Below are 18,290 nucleotides of genomic sequence, written 5' to 3'. Positions count from 1 at the left end.
AATATCATTTTGTAGATTTTAATTAACCCATGAGGCATAACAATGCTTCTGTATAAATGGGGCTGGTAACAACTTTAATTCCACATGGTAAACAGCAGCAAAATGATGTTGGGCTGGCAACCAAATGTGTGTCATAACACAGTTGGCAACCAAGTATTTGCAATAATGCTTATAATAATAATAATAATACAGTACTGAAAAATGCTTAATGTAAATGTATTTACTATCATACAATACATGCAAAATCAGTTGTTTATTGTGCATATTCCATTAATAATACATAAGCACACACTATATTTGTGACACATGGTTGTGTAAACAGCCCCCAAATGTCCTGGAAATCAAAATTACTGTTTTCATCTGAAACAGACAGCAGAAGGCACCCTTGTGGATAAGTGCTGCACCTTCACTCCATATCTGCCATTTCCACATCCTCCTGAGCCACAGCCGTCTTCTTCGTCTTTGTCTTCTTGCCTTGAACAGCAGTTTTCTTTTTCTGTGTTTCTCCAACTATTTCAACTGTGGAAGGTAGACATTTTCAAAAATCAATAAACTCAGTTCATGTCAAGTATAAAAAGAGGCACGAAGTACTGTTACATTTAGTTGAGTAGAGACCTTGTGTTTACTCCTACTTGAGTTGTGTATTTAATAGTGTACAACAATACTCTTACTTCAGTAAAAGATATGTTTAGGGTTCCCAATGTCAGCAAGTCAACAAGAGACAGAATCTTATTGTTGTCAATATTAAATGAACATTTGGTTCTTACAAGCTCTTTCAGATATTTATTATTCATATTTTTTGTGATCTATCCTTGTGCATTGCAATTATTTTTTGCACTACCTTCCATACTGGCTTTCTCCTTTTCCATGTGGCCCAGTTGTTTGAGCAGCTTTCTTCTCTTCTTTCCAGACAATGTGATGTTTGCTCGTGGACTTGACCTTAAAAACATATCCATACAATATTATATTTATTTTAACAATATTACTGGGATGTTTTAAGTCAATATTTTTTCTCTTATAACAAAGACGTATTGTTTATTCATGCTAACAAAATTGATGAGCAGAAACCCACTTTCTCTTCTTCAGATGATGGATGGTGATAAGCCCTTCATCGACCACAGCTCCTACGATCCTGTGTTTTTTCCTTTTTTCTCGACCCAAAACTCGCCGCCGCTTAAAAAGCTTTTTCCCCAATTCCTGTTGAAAAGAAGCAACATGTAATTTTACATTTTTTCTTTCACATATTGTCAGATTTTAAAAGTGGGCTGGGTTATAGTTGACATCATTTTTTAATTGCTAAAAATACATGAAATACATTTAAACATGACGAAACGGACAAAAGAAAGGAAGTACGCAACCGAGGACACTGGATGTTTGTACAAGTTAAACTAGAGGCATCTCGGACCCGGAGCGGTTCGTGGAACTGAGTGAAGATCTCATGGTGGACTCAGGAGTAGAGGATCTTATGATTTGATGGACTGGATGCTGTTCCTGATCGGTAAGCGTGGTTTATTCTGCTATTGACTTAATTGTGGGTCAAATGTGTATTATGTGTAATTATTAGCATTAGCAAATGCCATTCCCCCCCCCCCCAATCATCACACACACACCACTTGGGTGAAGTGTTTTGCCTAAGGACACAATGACAGAATTAAGGACACAATGACAGAAGTTGGTCCGAGCGGGACTCGATCCTCCAACCTCTAACCACTGAGCCACTGTCACAGAATGACTGTCACATTGTCACATGTACAGTGTATTATTAGTTTCCAGTGTGTGTTTGTTTACATTTTGAAGTGTGTGTGTTTGTTCACTATTTGCAGTGTGTGGTTTGTAAATATATATTTATTTTGACCCATACCACTCGTTTTGACTATATTTTATATACAAATATACATTTTATATTGTGTTGTGATATGATATGTAAATGTACAGTAATAGAGCAGCTGTGCAGATACAGATTCCTCTCAGTGTGTGTTGGTCATTGACTGTCACTAGTTTATGAGTTGTAAAAATCAAATGATCGTGTCATATACTGTAAAAGAGTTACTGGACTGTCTCCCAGACACAGTAGGACAATTTCACTCAGTGCACAGTAAAAGCTTCACACAATGGCTTATACTCATAATACGAGTCAGAGCTTTATCATAAAAATGTTAAGTGTGTTTTCAACATTGGAGTTTACAGTTGGCTTGGTTTGGTTGGAAGCTCATGTTTTGCCATAGTTAAAATTAAATATTTATACTTCCAATAGTATTAACATACTAAACAGGTCATGAGCAAGATTTGTGTCATTTTCATTGAATAAGTGGCTAAAGCACTTAATTAAAAGTCTTATAACAGAAATGTAAACGCGGTAATTTGATTCTTTTAATAAACCATTTAACTTGGATGGATGTGATGCAGCATGACCACAGTGCACATGTCTGATGTTGCTCACAGTGGTCCATGGGACGCTCAGGGAGTTTGTGTGTTTGCTCAGACTCGTGAAAAATTAGAGGGAACATTGACTATGAGTAGTTGAAAAGTAGCATTCCGCCATAATATTGGAATAAAATATAAAAGGAAACAGAATCATCATTACTATTAGCCATTTTTTTGAAAATTTCTAAATACACAATTCAGTCCTTATACCTCAATTATAAACAGATAGAACATGTGTCCGTACATAGCCAGCAGGTGTCACTAGATGCATGTGAAACATACACTTTTCCATGTTTGCTTAAATGCCACGCGTCAACAAAGTGTCTCTTTATATCACAACAGAAGCCAGAGCGCAGGCTCCAACCTCACACTTAGCATCCGCTGTTGTGGACACGGACATTTATTACAGGACACTGATAATATGCATAACCTAAGCTACTGGCAATACAAGTTAGGCTCCACGGTGAGGCTACTGCTAGGCTAGCTACTAAGGACAATGCTACATATTGACGCAGCACTTTTATAACTCCTCTCCTCGTCGAGCTGAACAGTATGATTTGGCGAGTATAAAATATTCGCTGCTTACGGTTTTTGGTCTGTTGATCTTTCCTCCTGGAGCCCCCATGCTGCTGAAAAACACCTCACGTGGGTCGACTCTGCTTTGCCCCTTCGGAAAACTATTGAGTTACTCAATAGCGCCCTCTTTGGTCCGGTGGAGCATTAACTGACACTTAAAGAAAACGCGCTATTTTCAGGTATTCACTCTTATTAAACTCTGTTATGTAGATTATTATTTTGCATTTGCTTTCATTTTAAAGCGGAATATTGATCTAAAATAACTTAATAATAGAGACAGACCCATTGACTTCCTGTTCAAAATTGCAGGATTTAGAAAAAACTGCACATCACTGTAGCAAATAGCAGATTTGTATTTGTGTTTTTATAGTTGAAATTTTGTTAAGTGATACTTTCAACCGTACATGTATTATATGCAGTCTGATTTTATGTCCAGGTAAATTGAGAAAAATGGGAGGAGATAGGGGCGAGGTGAAACAGAAATGTTATGAACTCTCAAGGCTTGAATGCAGGTAAACTAATTAGGGAAAAAAGATTTAAAATTCTTAAAAGTTGATTACACATAATGTCTACAGAAAAACCTTTACTTCTATAATATCCCCCATCTGGTTCAACTATGTGGACAGAGCATTTTATCATCATGTGGCTGGATGGTTGAGTTGAAATAGAGAAAATTGACACAAATTAATCAGACACTGTCAAATATTTAATTTGTTCAGTAATCTCAGTGCAAGTGGCAAAAACAACTATTTTGAACCATCAATAACACATTATGTACACATGTGAACTTTGGCTTTGAAAGTAGGCTACAGCTGATTGTAGAGACACCAGAGGTAACATACAAACATAAAGAATTAAGGACACATCCAGGAAACACAGCAGCAAAGAAACAAAAAACAGATAAAAGTGTGGAGACAAATGACAACAACACAGACTAAGCCATCATCATTTCTTCATTTAAACAAATTAATGGTATATATATTTATATTATATCTAAAGTGCATTATGGTACAAAAATATAGAAGGTCAGCAGCACCTCGATACATTTACAAAATAAATACACCATTCAGACAAAATAAATTATTGTAAAAAATCTGACATGGAATTAAAAAAAAAAAGAAAAAGTGGGGTTTCACAGAGGTTAAAATCTGCTGCCCCACAGATAATGTAACTTTGGATTATTTTCCGTTATCCATTCGGCTATTTTCTCAAATATTTACAAATAATAAATATTTTCCTATTTCTTCCAAACAATCACTATTACAGATGACTGTAAGATGAGTTCAGGAGTCTGCCCCACCGATTACCTGCTGTTTTCTGAAACAGGTACACACACAAAATATAATACAAATGGTAGCAGGGGTTACCTTTTATAATACAGCATCACAAAAGTCTATAGTCTATGATAATATTCACCTTCGTCAGAGTCTGACAGCGTTTTAATGCAGCGCCCTCTGCAGGCCTAGCAGAGACCTCCACTCTACGTGGAGTCCGCTGCCCTGGTCCTCACGCAAATCCAAACCGAGTGAGCGCGCTCGCCTCTTTCTTTTCTCCCCTTCCCGCCTTTTCCCAGATCTGCCTTTCTTCTTCTTTTTGACCTTGAGACCTCCATCTTTGTATGTTTGTGACTTGTTGGTCTCTTGTGGCAGGTTGGTGCCCTCCTCCTCCTCCAGCCTGAAGCTGATGGGCAGGTTCTTGGTTCCTCCGGGGGGTTTGGAGTGCAGCGTGCTGCCTGTGGTGCTCAGGTTCATGTCCAGACTTGCTCCAGGCAGAGCCCCGCCAGCGCCGCTAGTACTGCCCCCACTGCTGGTTGTCCGAATGGGTAAGTCACGGATCTCGGCCGTGTGGACCACGTCCAGAAGTTCCTGTAGCCACAGTCGTCTTTTAAAGTCTTGCAGCGCGCGTCCTTTGTCGTGCATCAGCTGGGCATGTGTCACAGAGCGTTTTCTGTAAAACAAAACAAAGTTGTGGATGCATTACTTTGTCAGCCCACAGAAAAAAGGTGAAGATGTAGGAATCTGTTTACAATCTAGTACACAGTGTGAACACAGACTTTTAATTTAAGCAGGCTGTGTTGTCCACAAGGCGGTGTAATAGCTATACAATAGTGAAAGTGAAAAGTGACAACTTAAATTTTGAAAATGAAACGGGTAAGCCAGTATTTTTCCACAAAATAAAGACCTAATCTCACATTGAGCAACTGTTGGAAATATAAAGTGCAAGATTTAAAGAGGGACCTAAAATGGATAGTTTGGCATCATTGATCATTAGTAAGGTACACTTGAGAAGAGGAGACACAATATGCAGTGCTTTGTGTCTCCTCAGGACCTGCAGGATCTGACCCATTCTCTCTCACATACAGTACGAGGAACAGAGCTTTGCTTTGCCGCAGGGTCACATTACTCACAATCTTAACTCCTGTAAAAACAGACACCCAGAGTGCACGGCTTGAACCCTGGGAACAACGACTCCACCTTGCCGGCCAAACACTTCAGGTGTCTAAGCACACAAACAAAGCTTCACCAGCTACATAGAGGTGAGGAAGACTTTCCCATCATGCCCTGGTTTATCTGAGGGGCGTGTGTCTCCAAAGAAGTCAAATCAATTTAGGTACTTTTTGTTAGGGTGTCTTTTACATTTGAAGTCTTGCTCGTTCAAAGTCAAAGTGTGTTTTTCTGTTGAATAATGAAAACACCCTGCTCAGAACTGCCTCACAAGTTATCATTTGAAAGTCACTGTTTTTACGCATACAGATATTTCCTGAAAATCTTATAAATCTTCATAGGCTGAAAAACTGCCTTTCTCAGCTGGAGTTTCCTAAAAGTCAGGGTCATGTCCCGGCTGCCTCTTAGACGGCTCAAAAAGTACACTTTGATAAAAAATTACGATAATTACGCTAAAAAGATAAAATTTTATGGAAATGAAATAATGTAATGTCATCATACGTAGTACTTCTTGATAACATTTTTTTTTTTTTTGATAACTGAAATGTCAAAAAAGAAGATTTGAATAATCAAGTGTACTAGATGACGTTGCATCCATGTTTGATCAAATATAAACGGACTGTACTTAACTTCTTACTTAAGTGAATTTATTGTGTTATTGTGTCAGAGATCAGCAACGTCCAATGTCTAATTATTGCCCCTTTCATTACTTTTTTCTTATAACAGCCCATGTGTCAAGATAGTGATTTATTGCTTCTACCAAGGTCAAATGCAAGAAAAAGTAGAAGTTGACAAATTTATCTGCATTTTTATCCAGTTGTTGGGAAAAAAAAAAGGAAAAAAAAATACATTTGTAGCTGAACAAAATACTGCAGGGTTTGGTCTTTGAACAAATATGAATCATATATTTTTATTTCAGGGCAGCATCCTACAGAGTCTGGCCAAAGAGGTCCAAATGTGTCAAGTGTCAGGAGATGGGATATTAGAGCAAACACAACCTTCCTCCTGGGTTCAGCCAGTTTCAGTCTCAGCGCAGTGAGTTTATCGCACTGAAACGCTCTCTGCTTTAAGTCAACACACAGGTGGGCCAGGGCTAACTAAACAGCTGCCAGAAAGTTTAACAAATGAACACATTTTCCATCCTCTGCCACCCAACCAGAGCGAAAGTACAACCTCTGAAAGTTTAGTCTACTTTCAGTAGCTCAAAGTAAATTTAGGATTCTAGATGACCAAAGACACATAAAAAGAACTTACATTCTGTTGCTCAGTGCATCAATGGGTCGCCCGTAATGTGGCACTGGGGAGCAGAGTAAGAAGAGAGCAAAACACCACTGCTGTAGGTCTCTCCTGGAGAACAGCATCTTGAAGGAGTTTCTGTGTGAAAATAAACAGAAAATACTTTACTATTTTGACTTACTTTTAAACAGTAAATATGCTTTTCTATATTTAAAATGGCAGTAACAGAAATCTTCCCTGCCGTCTCCACACATGCCACCCCAGATCTTGAGTGTTCACAAGCAAAATGCATAAAAGCAAAAAAATGTTCTGAGTCAAACTTACATTTTTCACAGTGTCCTGCACACAAAAAGCAAAAATAGAAAAAGATAATAATAAAAAACACTATAATTTCCCAATGTCCACTGTTTAATTTTTCTATCTCAGCTCTGATGCCAAATGTCTCTTAATCCAGGTTTTGAGGACAAAAATCCCAGTCTAAAATCCGAAAACGTTTTATAGTTCCTCTGTTCTCAAACTCCTCAAAAGTTGGAGTTGGAGAAGTGTCTTGATTTGTCCTGGTATCCCACAGAGCGCGTCTCTGTGTAATGTGTGTTCTCCCACTGCTGTAGGTCAATGTGATGGGAGCGCTGGCTGCATGCTGTCTGAGCAACTTGGCAGGTCAGAGGCTAAGGAAAGGGGAGGACTTAACAACAAAGAGGTGGGTCTCCATCGTGTGTCTGCCCTGATTGAGTAGAAGACGACTTAGAAGAGCACTGGTTGGACAATGACAGGTAGGTGGCGCCCAAGCAATGTAAAACTAGGCTTTCTCAATAAGCAACTTAGCGTCTATGAGGCTTGATTGGTGCCAGATTTTTCACTATGCCCTCATTTATTTTATACAGTTAAACCTGTATTTGATTTTATATTTTAGTAGGCACCCCTGTTTCAACTAAAATAAGAAATGTATATAGTTTAGTAATATTAGTTTGGTTTCAAAATTATATCATGATCGTTTTTAACACTAGTACATTGGCCTGTTATCCACACTTCTATGAATGACATGCCTTTTGTGTTCTGTCTGTCATACCTGCTGATGCACATTGACAGGAAGCTAGACTCCAGAGCACTGTTTACCTTTGAGCGGTCAGTAGCCCTCATAAAAAGTCAAGTTTGAGACGTTGACAGCCAGATTTTTATAGACGTTTGTATCTACTTCTGTGAGTGTGTCAGTGATTAATCTGATATATTGTTGTAATTAGCTGTCTCAAGCCTCAACACATATGAAAGGAAGCAGATTTAGATTACGAGAGTCTAATGTGGTGTAATTGAATCATGCTGACTATGTGTGTGGGCGGAAACCTGAATTAAATGCACCAATTAACTCTGTCACTGCTCACTTCATTATAATTGTTGTTATATATTAATGATCTATGCATAGTAAGTTGAGTTACATAATGTGCTTCCTGTTCGTGTTCTCTCCACTGGCATAGAAATATCAATGGGACAGTCTTGGTTCAATAGAAAATCACACATGCCTGCTTTATTTTGTTTTCACACCAACGGCTCACATTGGCTCATCTGACCACCTCACCAGCACTGATCCATTGTACAAAAAGTCTGTGTTTTTACTGTCCATTGCCTCTGCTTTTTCGATGGATTGTAACAGTCTCCGACATTATTGTGAAACTCAGGATATTATGATTTTGAGCCGAATACTGCGCTAGAATGACTATAGCTTGTTTAACTCTTAAAGCAGAAGATGAGAGCATGGAGAGGCATTCAGCAACTGTTAGCTTTCCCTACCAATTTTCACATGCGCAGCTTTAGAAGAGCTTTTTGTTGTCAGACAGAGAAGTGAAGCTGGGGTGGATCTTGCTCAGTTAGTTTACAATCAATAATATACTTTCAAATTAGCTGCAGACAGTACACAGTGTTCTGATTTTGCCTCAAGATTAATTAATTTACAAGCTTAAATAATGTAGCTCATCTTTAAGAAGCCTCAGTGTTTGTACCCGATCAAAGAGCTCACTGTAGCCAAGTGCAGCGTGTGACATTTGTGAAGACCTGGCCGTACATCATCACTTTGTACAACAATGTTCAGTCTGATGACCTGTCGGCTTCGTTGATGGCTTGTGGTGACGAAAACCATGTTTAATGTTCTGACGGGTTTTGAATTTCAGAAGTGCATGACTTAAATCTCTACGAGCCCAGAGATGGATGGACTGTCACTTTTTATGGCCCAGAACTCCCCCTTTGTTTATTCGTGTTGCAAAGGCATTTCTTTGTGAACTGCTTTACAGAGAGATCAACTGGCTACAGGACAACATATTTCATTTAACTCAAGTGTCTAAACATGTCTCAGTCCAGTATTCACATCGTTCTCAAAATATCATAAAACTGTTGCAAAGAGACATAAATTTCAGCCCCAAACTTGTGATATGTTGACTTCACGATCTTATGTAAACATTTTCCCACAAATGATTTCCACACAGAAAGATAAGCGTGTGTTGGGCTTTTCCTCTCAGGGGTCTGTTCTTAATTCACATGGCGACAGCTGGAACGTATTGTGATGTTTCAACATGTGTCAGTCAAAACTGAGCAATGTGCTATTTAAAGACAAGGATCACATTTGTGATGTTACCTCAGGAAATGCATACATTAAAATATATTTATCTATGCCAATAAAATATTCAGTAACCTACAGACATATCTGGGACCAATAAAGCTAGTGTAAAAATAATATGTCAATGATATTTTTTTAGCAAAATGGACTGTGTTTTATTTGAACAATGTTTGATCATAGCGCACATGAAGCATAACTTTCTTTTTACTCAATGCAGTGATCAATAGAAAAACACCCACACAATGCATTATAGTCATACATTTAACCCTATTAGTGGTTTGAAGTAGCTTTGAGTCACAACTATTTTTAAGGGGATCACTAGGAGGAGGAGTAGCAGTAGGAGTATATACACTCTTGTAGTCTGTATACAGTTAATATTGTAATAAACACAATGAGGTGCTGGGGAGGAACTCCCGTGGACCCGTGGTGGGTCCACGGGAGTTCCTCCCGTGGACCCACCACCTGCGGGAGGAGCCATGAGGGGCGGGTGCGGAGAGATCCGGGTAGCAGTCGAAGGCGGGGACCTCGACGACCGGATCTCCGGACATGGAGACTAGCTCTGGGGACATGGAATGTCACCTCGCTGGGGGGGAAGGAGCCTGAGCTTGTGCGGGAGGTTGAGCGTTACCGGCTAGATATAGTCGGCCTCACCTCCACGCACAGCCTGGGCTCTGGAACCCAACTTCTTGAGAGGGGTTGGACTCTCCATTTCTCTGGCGTTGCCCGCGGGGAGCGGCGGCGAGCTGGTGTGGGCTTGCTCATTGCCCCACAGCTCAGCCGCTGCGTGTTGGGGTTCACTCCGGTGAACGAGAGGGTCGCGTCCCTGCGCCTTCGGGTCGGGGACAGGTCTCTCACTGTTGTGTCGGCCTACGGGCCAAACAGCAGTGCAGAGTACCCGGCCTTCTTGGAGTCCCTGGGAGGGGTACTAGACAGTGCACCAACCGGGGACTCCGTTGTTCTCCTGGGGGACTTCAACGCCCATGTGGGTAACGACAGTGACACTTGGAGGGGCGTGATTGGGAGGAACGGCCTCCCCGATCTGAACCCGAGCGGTGTTTTGTTATTGGACTTCTGTGCTAGTCACAGCTTGTCCATAACAAACACCATGTTCGAGCACAAGGGTGTCCATCGGTGCACATGGCACCAGGACACTCTAGGTCGGAGGTCGATGATCGACTTTGTTGTCGTGTCATCTGACCTCCGACCGCGTGTCTTGGACACTCGGGTGAAGAGAGGGGCTGAGCTGTCAACTGATCACCACCTGGTGGTGAGTTGGATCCGCTGGCGAAGGAGGAAGCCGGACAGACCTGGCAGACCCAAGCGCATTGTGAGGGTCTGCTGGGAACGTCTGGCGGAGCCCTCTGTCAGGGGGGTCTTCAACTCCCACCTCCGGGAGAGCTTCTCCCTGATTCCGGGGGAGGTTGGAGACATGGACTCCGAGTGGGCCATGTTCTCCACCTCTATTGTCGATGCGGCTGCTCGTAGCTGTGGTCGTAAGGTCTGTGGTGCTTGTCGTGGCGGCAATCCCCGAACCCGGTGGTGGACACCGGAAGTAAGGGATGCCGTCAAGCTGAAGAAGGAGTCCTATCGAGCCTTGTTGGCTCGTGGGACTCCTGAGGCAGCTGATGAGTACCGGCGGGCCAAGCGTGCCGCGGCTCGGGCAGTCACAGAGGCAAAAACTCGGGGTTGGGAGGAGTTCGGGGAGGCCATGGAGGAGGACTATCGGACGGCCTCAAAGAGATTCTGGCAAACTGTCCGACGCCTCAGGAGGGGAAAGCAGTGCTTCACCAACACTGTTTACAGTGCAGGTGGAGAGCTGCTGACCTCGACTGGGGATGTTGTCGGGCGGTGGAAGGAATACTTTGAGGATCTCCTCAATCCCACTGTCACGTCTTCCGAGGAGGAAGCAGAAACTGGGGACCCAGAGGCGGACTCGTCCATCACCCTGGCTGAAGTCACTGAGGTGGTTGGCAAGCTCCTCGGTGGCAAGGCTCCGGGGGTGGACGAGATCCGCCCTGAGTACCTCAAGTCTCTGGATGTTGTGGGACTGTCTTGGCTGACACGTCTCTGCAACATCGCGTGGCGGTTGGGGACAGTACCTGTGGAATGGCAGACCGGGGTGGTGGTCCCTCTGTATAAGAAGGGGGACCGGAGGGTGTGTTCCAATTACAGGGGAATCACACTCCTCAGCCTTCCCGGTAAGGTCTATTCCAGGGTGCTGGAGAGGAGAATCCGACCGATAGTCGAACCTCGGATTCAGGAGGAGCAGTGTGGTTTTCGTCCTGGTCGTGGAACACTGGACCAGCTCTATACTCTCCATCGGGTCCTCGAGGGCTCATGGGAGCATGCCCAACCAGTCCACATGTGTTTTGTGGATCTGGAGAAGGCATTCGACCGTGTCCCTCGTGGTGTCCTTTGGGGGGTGCTCTGGGAGTATGGGGTCCGGGGCTCTTTGCTAAGGGCTGTCCGGTCCCTGTATGACCGGAGCAGGAGCTGTGTTCGCATTGCCGGCAGTAAGTCAGACCTGTTCCCAGTGCATGTTGGACTCCGCCAGGGCTGCCCTTTGTCACCGGTTCTGTTCATTATATTTATGGACAGAATTTCTAGGCGCAGCCAGGGGCCGGAGGGGGCCTGGTTTGGGAACCACAGGATTTCATCTCTGCTGTTTGCAGATGATGTTGTCCTGATGGCTTCTTCGAGCCAGGACCTGCAGCAGGCACTGGGGCGGTTTGCAGCCGAGTGTGAAGCGGCTGGGATGAGAATCAGCTCCTCCAAATCCGAGGCCATGGTTCTCGACCGGAAAAAGGTGGTTTGCTCTCTCCGGGTGGGTGGTGAGTCTCTGCCCCAAGTGGAGGAGTTCAAGTATCTCGGGGTCTTGTTCACGAGTGAGGGAAGGATGGAGCGTGAGATTGACAGGCGGATCGGTGCAGCGTCTGCAGTGATGCGGTCGCTGTATCGGTCCGTTGTGGTAAAGAAGGAGCTGAGCCGGAAGGCGAAGCTCTCGATTTACCGGTCAATTTACGTTCCTACCCTCACCTATGGTCATGAGCTTTGGGTAATGACCGAAAGGACAAGATCGCGGATACAAGCGGCTGAAATGGGCTTCCTCCGCAGAGTGGCCGGGCGCACCCTTAGGGATAGGGTGAGGAGCTCGGTCACACGGGAGGAGCTCGGAGTAGAGCCGCTGCTCCTACACGTTGAGAGGAACCAGCTGAGGTGGCTCGGGCATCTGCTCAGGATGCCTCCTGGACGCCTCCCTAGGGAGGTGTTCTGGGCATGTCCCACCGGGAGGAGGCCCCGGGGAAGACCCAGGACACGCTGGAGGGACTATGTCTCTCGGCTGGCCTGGGAACACCTTGGGGTCCCACCGGAGGAGCTGGAGGACGTGTCCGGGGTGAGGGAAGTCTGGGAGTCCCTGCTTAGACTGCTGCCCCCGCGACCCGGCCCCGGATAAGCGGAAGAAAATGGATGGATGGATGGACAATGAGGAGATACTATTCACAATGTAATATTTCCATATGCTGTATTTTAGCTCTGCTGATTGCACACAGGTAGGCTGATCTATCACCTGGCTGGTTAGCATATAGTGGTCAGAAAATTTTGTTCAAAATTTGATGTGCATTTGTGTGCATGTGTGAGTGCACCCTGTATTACCTTTGGGCAGCTTATAAATGATATTTCAGGCTTTAGCTTAAAGTGTGGATGAGCTATGGAGATATACAGTCTATGAGGCTACTGTACCGTACAGTGATGTAAGGCTCACTCGTATACAGGACCTCACTTTCAAGGCATGATCTTATGCATGCAGTCTGGATATAGATATTTATCAGGGCTGTTCTGAATACGCAACACTAAGAATGCTGGCACAGTTGACTCACTCTGTTTTCAATTTACTCAATTATCTCAAACAGTCTGGCCTGGCGACGCAGGTCTGTGGATGCGACCTTATTTACCCAGTAATAGCTTCATTGTATACGCCCTACACAAAACTCATGTAATAAACTTTAAACTTCTATTATTAAGATGTTGTGAATGATGCAACAACCTTAGTAAATGTCTCAGTAAATAATCTCCAGGGCTGGTCACAGAGCTTCACATCAGCAGGATGGTGAATCAGTATAATGAAGAAAAGTCACAGAAGTAGCTTTTCCCCTGTTGTCTGCAAATAAGTCAAGTTCCTTCCACTTTGTGAGGTTTTCTGGTCTGGTCCAACTCAAAAAACAGTACGTATTTTGGGTTTTTAAACACCAGAACAAAAGGAGGAGTGTCCCAGTAGTGTAATGGAAAGGTCTACCTGTGAATAGGACTATCCCCCTGGAAAATAGCCTTCTCCTTTTGACCCGCGAAAGCTACTTTACCTGTATGTAAACAGGTAGATGGAAAAAAGGGACTTTTCCTGGCAGCCAATTGCATGTGGAGTCTGAGCCAGGAAACCTGTTTTAGATTCACTGAAAATTGCTATGTCTTGGCAGAACACAACATGCACAAAACAAATGACCACTTTTAATCTTTTAAAGCGCACCCCCAGCTCTGCTGTCTCTCCTACCTCCCAAATTCTCCACACAAAGGCACGTACTGTTTGTATTTATACCATCAGTGAACAGGACAGGCCTCACACAGATACAGTCCTGTCAGGTCACAGCTTCCAATAATGCCTTATCCTCTCACAGGTCACTCAACAATACTACAGGAGGGACAGACACAATCATGGGGCGAGAAACCACCTCAAAGCAAAGATGATTATTTATTTTTTAAATAATTATTAATATTAACATTTATAATGACCCCAGAGGATTTAAGAAATACTTTTAAAGGATTTTAACGTAATTTGTTGCAAATACAATTATGTTTATTGAGGTGTTAGTAGATCAGAATTTCACAGAAGTTTCACAGACATTTCCGTACCTTAACCTGTTAGTGAAATCACAAACTTTGCTGGGGGCCAATGGAAATTCCAGTCTCTATTTCATGACTATCAAGTTCCATCATAATGGAACATAGCGATGAAGGGTCTTGTGCTCCTGCTGCTCAGTGAATGTGAGGGAAAAGTTGTTAATGGCTGTGAGCGCTCTGGGAGCAGCTGTAAAACACCGGCAGAGGGCTGGAGGTCAGACAGAGCAAAGAGGGAGAGATGATAGATGATGATGAGTGACGAATGATGAAGAGTCATTCTCTGCTCAGGGGTGGCCTTCCTGCCTCTCATCATAACCTCTGGCTCACCTCTTTCTGCCAGCCCCACATTCACTTGGTGGTGACATTTTATAGGTAAAGAATTTAGAAATGTGCCTTTTTATGGAATAGATGAGTAGAGACTGTAAAAGATAATCTTGACATTTTGAGATTTCTCCTGTGTGATTTGCAGTATACAACATACGCCCACCACAGGCCCTCATGCTCCACCGCCACTCTGAGACCACAAACACTAATCCTTCAGAGTCGTGCAGTGCGCAGACATATTTGTGGACATTTGTTGCTCCTCTGTCTGACCCCATTGCTATTCAACATAATACTCAGAGTGGAGCCCACAAAACCACTACTTTATTCCAGTATCCAAAATATGTCCATGGAGGATTGATGTTGATATTCAACTTATGCTTGAAATGGAATTCCATGATGCTTCACTATCACAACAAACTGCATACAGCCACTGTCCATGTACTTTCCCTTTTGATTCCAAGTAGAGCAAGATAAATTATATTGTGACGAAGTGAATGATAGCAGAGTGATGACTACTATTTAAAAATAATCACTCAAATAACAAGCAAAAGTAAAGTACCAACACAACTAACATAATGATTCATATCTAAACTGACTGGTAAAGCCACCACCGTCTACATAGTCTAACAGTATTTATATGATGTTGTGTCAGAAAATGTTTTATTTGCCAGTCAATTTGTAACTTGTTATAGATGTAGATTTTGAAGTAAAAGAAATTCCAATGAAATGTCTTAGACAGTTGTAAAGCCTAAGTGCTAACTTTAATGTTAATAAAAAGCAGATGGTACAAGCAGCATCAAAGCTCACAATCTGCTTTCATTTTATATTTTATATGAAGCTGTGAGGCATTGAGCTGTAAGGAGGATCCAGTATAAGCAAAAGTCCCCCCACAGCGGCACCCAACACACAGAACAACAGAGGAGATATAACTCCTGAGAGGAAAGGGTGAGGCGCCTGGAGTCTGAGTTTGTCATTGTGAACTGTAGCAGATAATATATCATAATATGTGTGTGACTAAGGCAATCGAATTCAGCTCAGTTACGTCTGACTAGTGCTGTGGGAATTTTGTGCTTTATGAAAATGCACTGGTCTGGAGCTTTAAACCAGCATGAGACAGAACATTTAATTAAAATTTGAATGAGTGATCCAAACTATGTATTTCTTAAGCACTGAAGATTAGTTGTTAGATTGGGACGTCGTATCTACCTGCGCAGAGACTTCAAATAGAAATAGCAGTAGGTATATCTGAAAAGATGAATGAATTTGCACATGGTTCCTGATGAATGAAGACTAAATTAAAGTATAAGAGCTGTCAGCAAAATAATGAGGAACTGAATGTTTTGCTAAATATTTGCTGTAATGAATCTAGACAAACTTCTGACTTGGGCCCAGTACCATTTATATGAAGCTAAACCAAATATTTAAATAAAAGAAAAATAACAACACAATACAATTACACAGAGAGGGCTCACCTGCAGGTCGGATGTCTGAGATGACAAAGCTTGTGAAGTTTAAAATATGACGTCCTCTTTTGTTGTCACTTCTTTCAGAGGGAGACAGATCTTCTCCTGGATTTTGGGGTGTCTTAGCCTGGACCTTGTTTGCATGTAAAGGTTGAAAATGTTTTATAAGTAAGGTTAGACCCTCCTGCTGATGTCACATGGTCCACAGCATCATCTCCGCCTTTCGGTTGTAGAAACCTCATGTGCAATTAGAGGGATGCTTACTTATTATCTGCCCCCCTGCTTTATACTTGTTATTTGTTCAGCCTCTGTGGTTTCTGTGGTACTTTTTCTACAACTTTTTACAGATAGTGCCATACACAGGCGTCACAGAGGCATGACAAGAAAACCTGGCTGTTATTTAAACACCTACATAACATTTTCTTGGGCAGATTAATGTAATAATTTTGAAGTCCAAAATAATGTAGAGACATGGGATAAATGTTGGATATATTGTGGTCTGCAGAGTGACTGGAAGAACAGAAAAAGTAGTAGTAGTGGTTTGGTTCTTCATGCCTCCCCCTGCTTACGTAGCATGGAGTGTAGTTTCCAGCGGTGGTCTGAATTTTAAGTGTAGTATATAGTTGTGAAACGTGGGTTAAATGGTTCTCCCTGATGCATGACTGATGCTGCCAGTGTGCAAAGACAAGTAGTCTCTGTTCCCGTAAGAGACAGACAGCTAGACAAGAGGTAATAAAGGCAAAATATCAATTTGAGGAGCCATAACAGTAGTTTTGTACAGTCAATACAGGCATTTCTCTATAAAAGTGAATGAGTGTGTAATGTCTAAACTGCACTCATTACATAACTCTCAGTCCATTTCAGTGCTACATTGTTTGCACTATGGCAAACAGTGAACTGTAAAATTACACTAGATTGTCAGTTGATATTTGGGCTAACTCAAGATATATTATAGTTGTATATAATCATTTCACACAATTTCTTTAGTTAATCACTGGGAGAGGTGAACAAGACATCATAAGTGATTTCCTTTTTAGAGTAATAAATCAGGCAATATGCAAAAACTGTTAATTATATTTGCTAATACAAGTGTGAAAAATGACATGTTATTCTTGGTAAAGATGTTAGTCATCTTCTTAATTAAACGTCCAGACAATATTTCTAAAGATAGAATCTAAGGCATGAAACAGCACTAACAAAATCCTCATTAGTGGAGTTTAGTGATGTGTGCACAGTGCTACAAATGAACATTTTATTAAGAACCTTTTTTAATGAAAACTATTTTATTGAGACACAAAGAAGAGAAAGTCACAATCAGAAGCAGACTTCATAAAATAACACATTTCCGCTAATACATGTGTTTTAAAGCTGCATATTAAAAGCAATAAACTAAATGAAAGACAATTCAGTACGTTTAGTAATTATTAACATGACAGGACACATTTTATACACCAAAGATTAAAAGATCCCTCCACGGAAGTAACTTTATTATTGTAAGTAATACCAAACACTATAATCTGAGAATCTTCTTAAAAACTCTAAGTAATATAAAAGTTATCTTCTCTTTGTCAGTTCAGAGGAAATATCCTTGGTCATAAATTAGTTTTGAACCATAAATGTTTACGTGCAGACGTTATGATGCAGCAGTGTGGCATTAGGAGCTGCGTCTGCTCTTCCGATGATTTCCCAGAATCCCTTTTCCCTTTGAGTCACTGAGCATTTATTACTTCCCTGATCCCCTCTGCCTGCTCTCATATTTTTCCCAGTGCCAGTTCACTTTTCACTAAGCAGGGCTTGATTCAGTCACATAAAGACAAAGAGCAATACAAGTATAGGACTGTATAATTCAGCAATTCTTAATGTTATTTAGTCATTTCTTTTAGATATATGCAGAGGAATGGTCCGATTCCAGTGTCTGTAAATGTAGGGTGTGGTCTGAGACTTTTAGTTAACTTGGCTCCTCTGTAAAGATGTTCTTTCCCTCCTTCAGCTGTCCTGTACTTGTTTACTGTTTGTTTTGATGAACAACCTTGCCTTGAGGTTAATTTTCAGCACTTTCCATGTGCAAAGGTGAATATCCAAAAGACGCATTTATTCCACTATTGCTTCAAGAGCAGAAGGCCGCCAGCAGTGTGGCTGTGTTGAATGGTGTCAGATTGTGCAGTTTAAAAACAAAAACGAAACACTGATCATATTCAGTGCCTCAGAAATGTGTAGTTAGTGTACAGCTTTACTAGAATAGGCTCATTGGCTTGGGTCCTATTGTTTTATAACTTACAAATAGCTAATATTTATTAAGTGTATAAGACCACTGGCCCAGTGTCA

General features: G+C 42.0%; 2 protein-coding genes across 6 annotated transcripts; both read right to left on the bottom strand.

Annotated features, from left to right (window-relative positions):
* Positions 1–47: 47 nt before the first annotated feature.
* Positions 48–3,075, bottom strand: c23h11orf98 (chromosome 23 C11orf98 homolog). Of its 3 annotated transcripts, XM_055231859.1 has the most exons (5): positions 3,011–3,075; positions 1,073–1,197; positions 842–939; positions 405–519; positions 48–334 (listed from the first exon to the last, which is right to left on the bottom strand). In XM_055231859.1, the coding sequence occupies exons 1-4, from the start codon at positions 3,047–3,049 to the stop codon at positions 407–409; spliced, it is 375 nt and encodes a 124-aa protein (XP_055087834.1). In that variant the 5' UTR covers positions 3,050–3,075; the 3' UTR covers positions 48–334; positions 405–406. The 3 variants fall into 3 exon arrangements, with proteins under 3 accessions (XP_055087834.1, XP_033846274.1, XP_055087835.1); XM_033990383.2 differs by lacking the exon at positions 48–334 and having other exon boundaries at positions 343–519; XM_055231860.1 differs by lacking the exon at positions 48–334 and having other exon boundaries at positions 343–510.
* Positions 3,076–3,725: 650 nt separating this feature from the next.
* On the bottom strand, positions 3,726–16,074 carry pthlha (parathyroid hormone-like hormone a). 3 transcript variants are annotated; one of them, XM_055231858.1, is made up of 4 exons: positions 15,975–16,074; positions 6,699–6,818; positions 4,417–4,947; positions 3,726–4,317 (listed from the first exon to the last, which is right to left on the bottom strand). In XM_055231858.1, the coding sequence occupies exons 2-3, from the start codon at positions 6,803–6,805 to the stop codon at positions 4,440–4,442; spliced, it is 615 nt and encodes a 204-aa protein (XP_055087833.1). In that variant the 5' UTR covers positions 6,806–6,818; positions 15,975–16,074; the 3' UTR covers positions 3,726–4,317; positions 4,417–4,439. The 3 variants fall into 3 exon arrangements, with proteins under 3 accessions (XP_055087833.1, XP_055087832.1, XP_033846271.1); XM_055231857.1 differs by having other exon boundaries at positions 3,726–4,947; positions 15,975–16,073; XM_033990380.2 differs by lacking the exon at positions 15,975–16,074 and adding an exon at positions 7,005–7,022 and having other exon boundaries at positions 3,726–4,947.
* Between the last annotated feature and the right edge of the window lie 2,216 nt (positions 16,075–18,290).

Source organism: Periophthalmus magnuspinnatus, chromosome 23, assembly GCF_009829125.3.
Source record: "Periophthalmus magnuspinnatus isolate fPerMag1 chromosome 23, fPerMag1.2.pri, whole genome shotgun sequence".
NCBI classification, from domain to species: Eukaryota; Metazoa; Chordata; class Actinopteri; order Gobiiformes; family Gobiidae; genus Periophthalmus; species Periophthalmus magnuspinnatus.
This window is presented reverse-complemented; position numbering and strand designations above follow the sequence as displayed.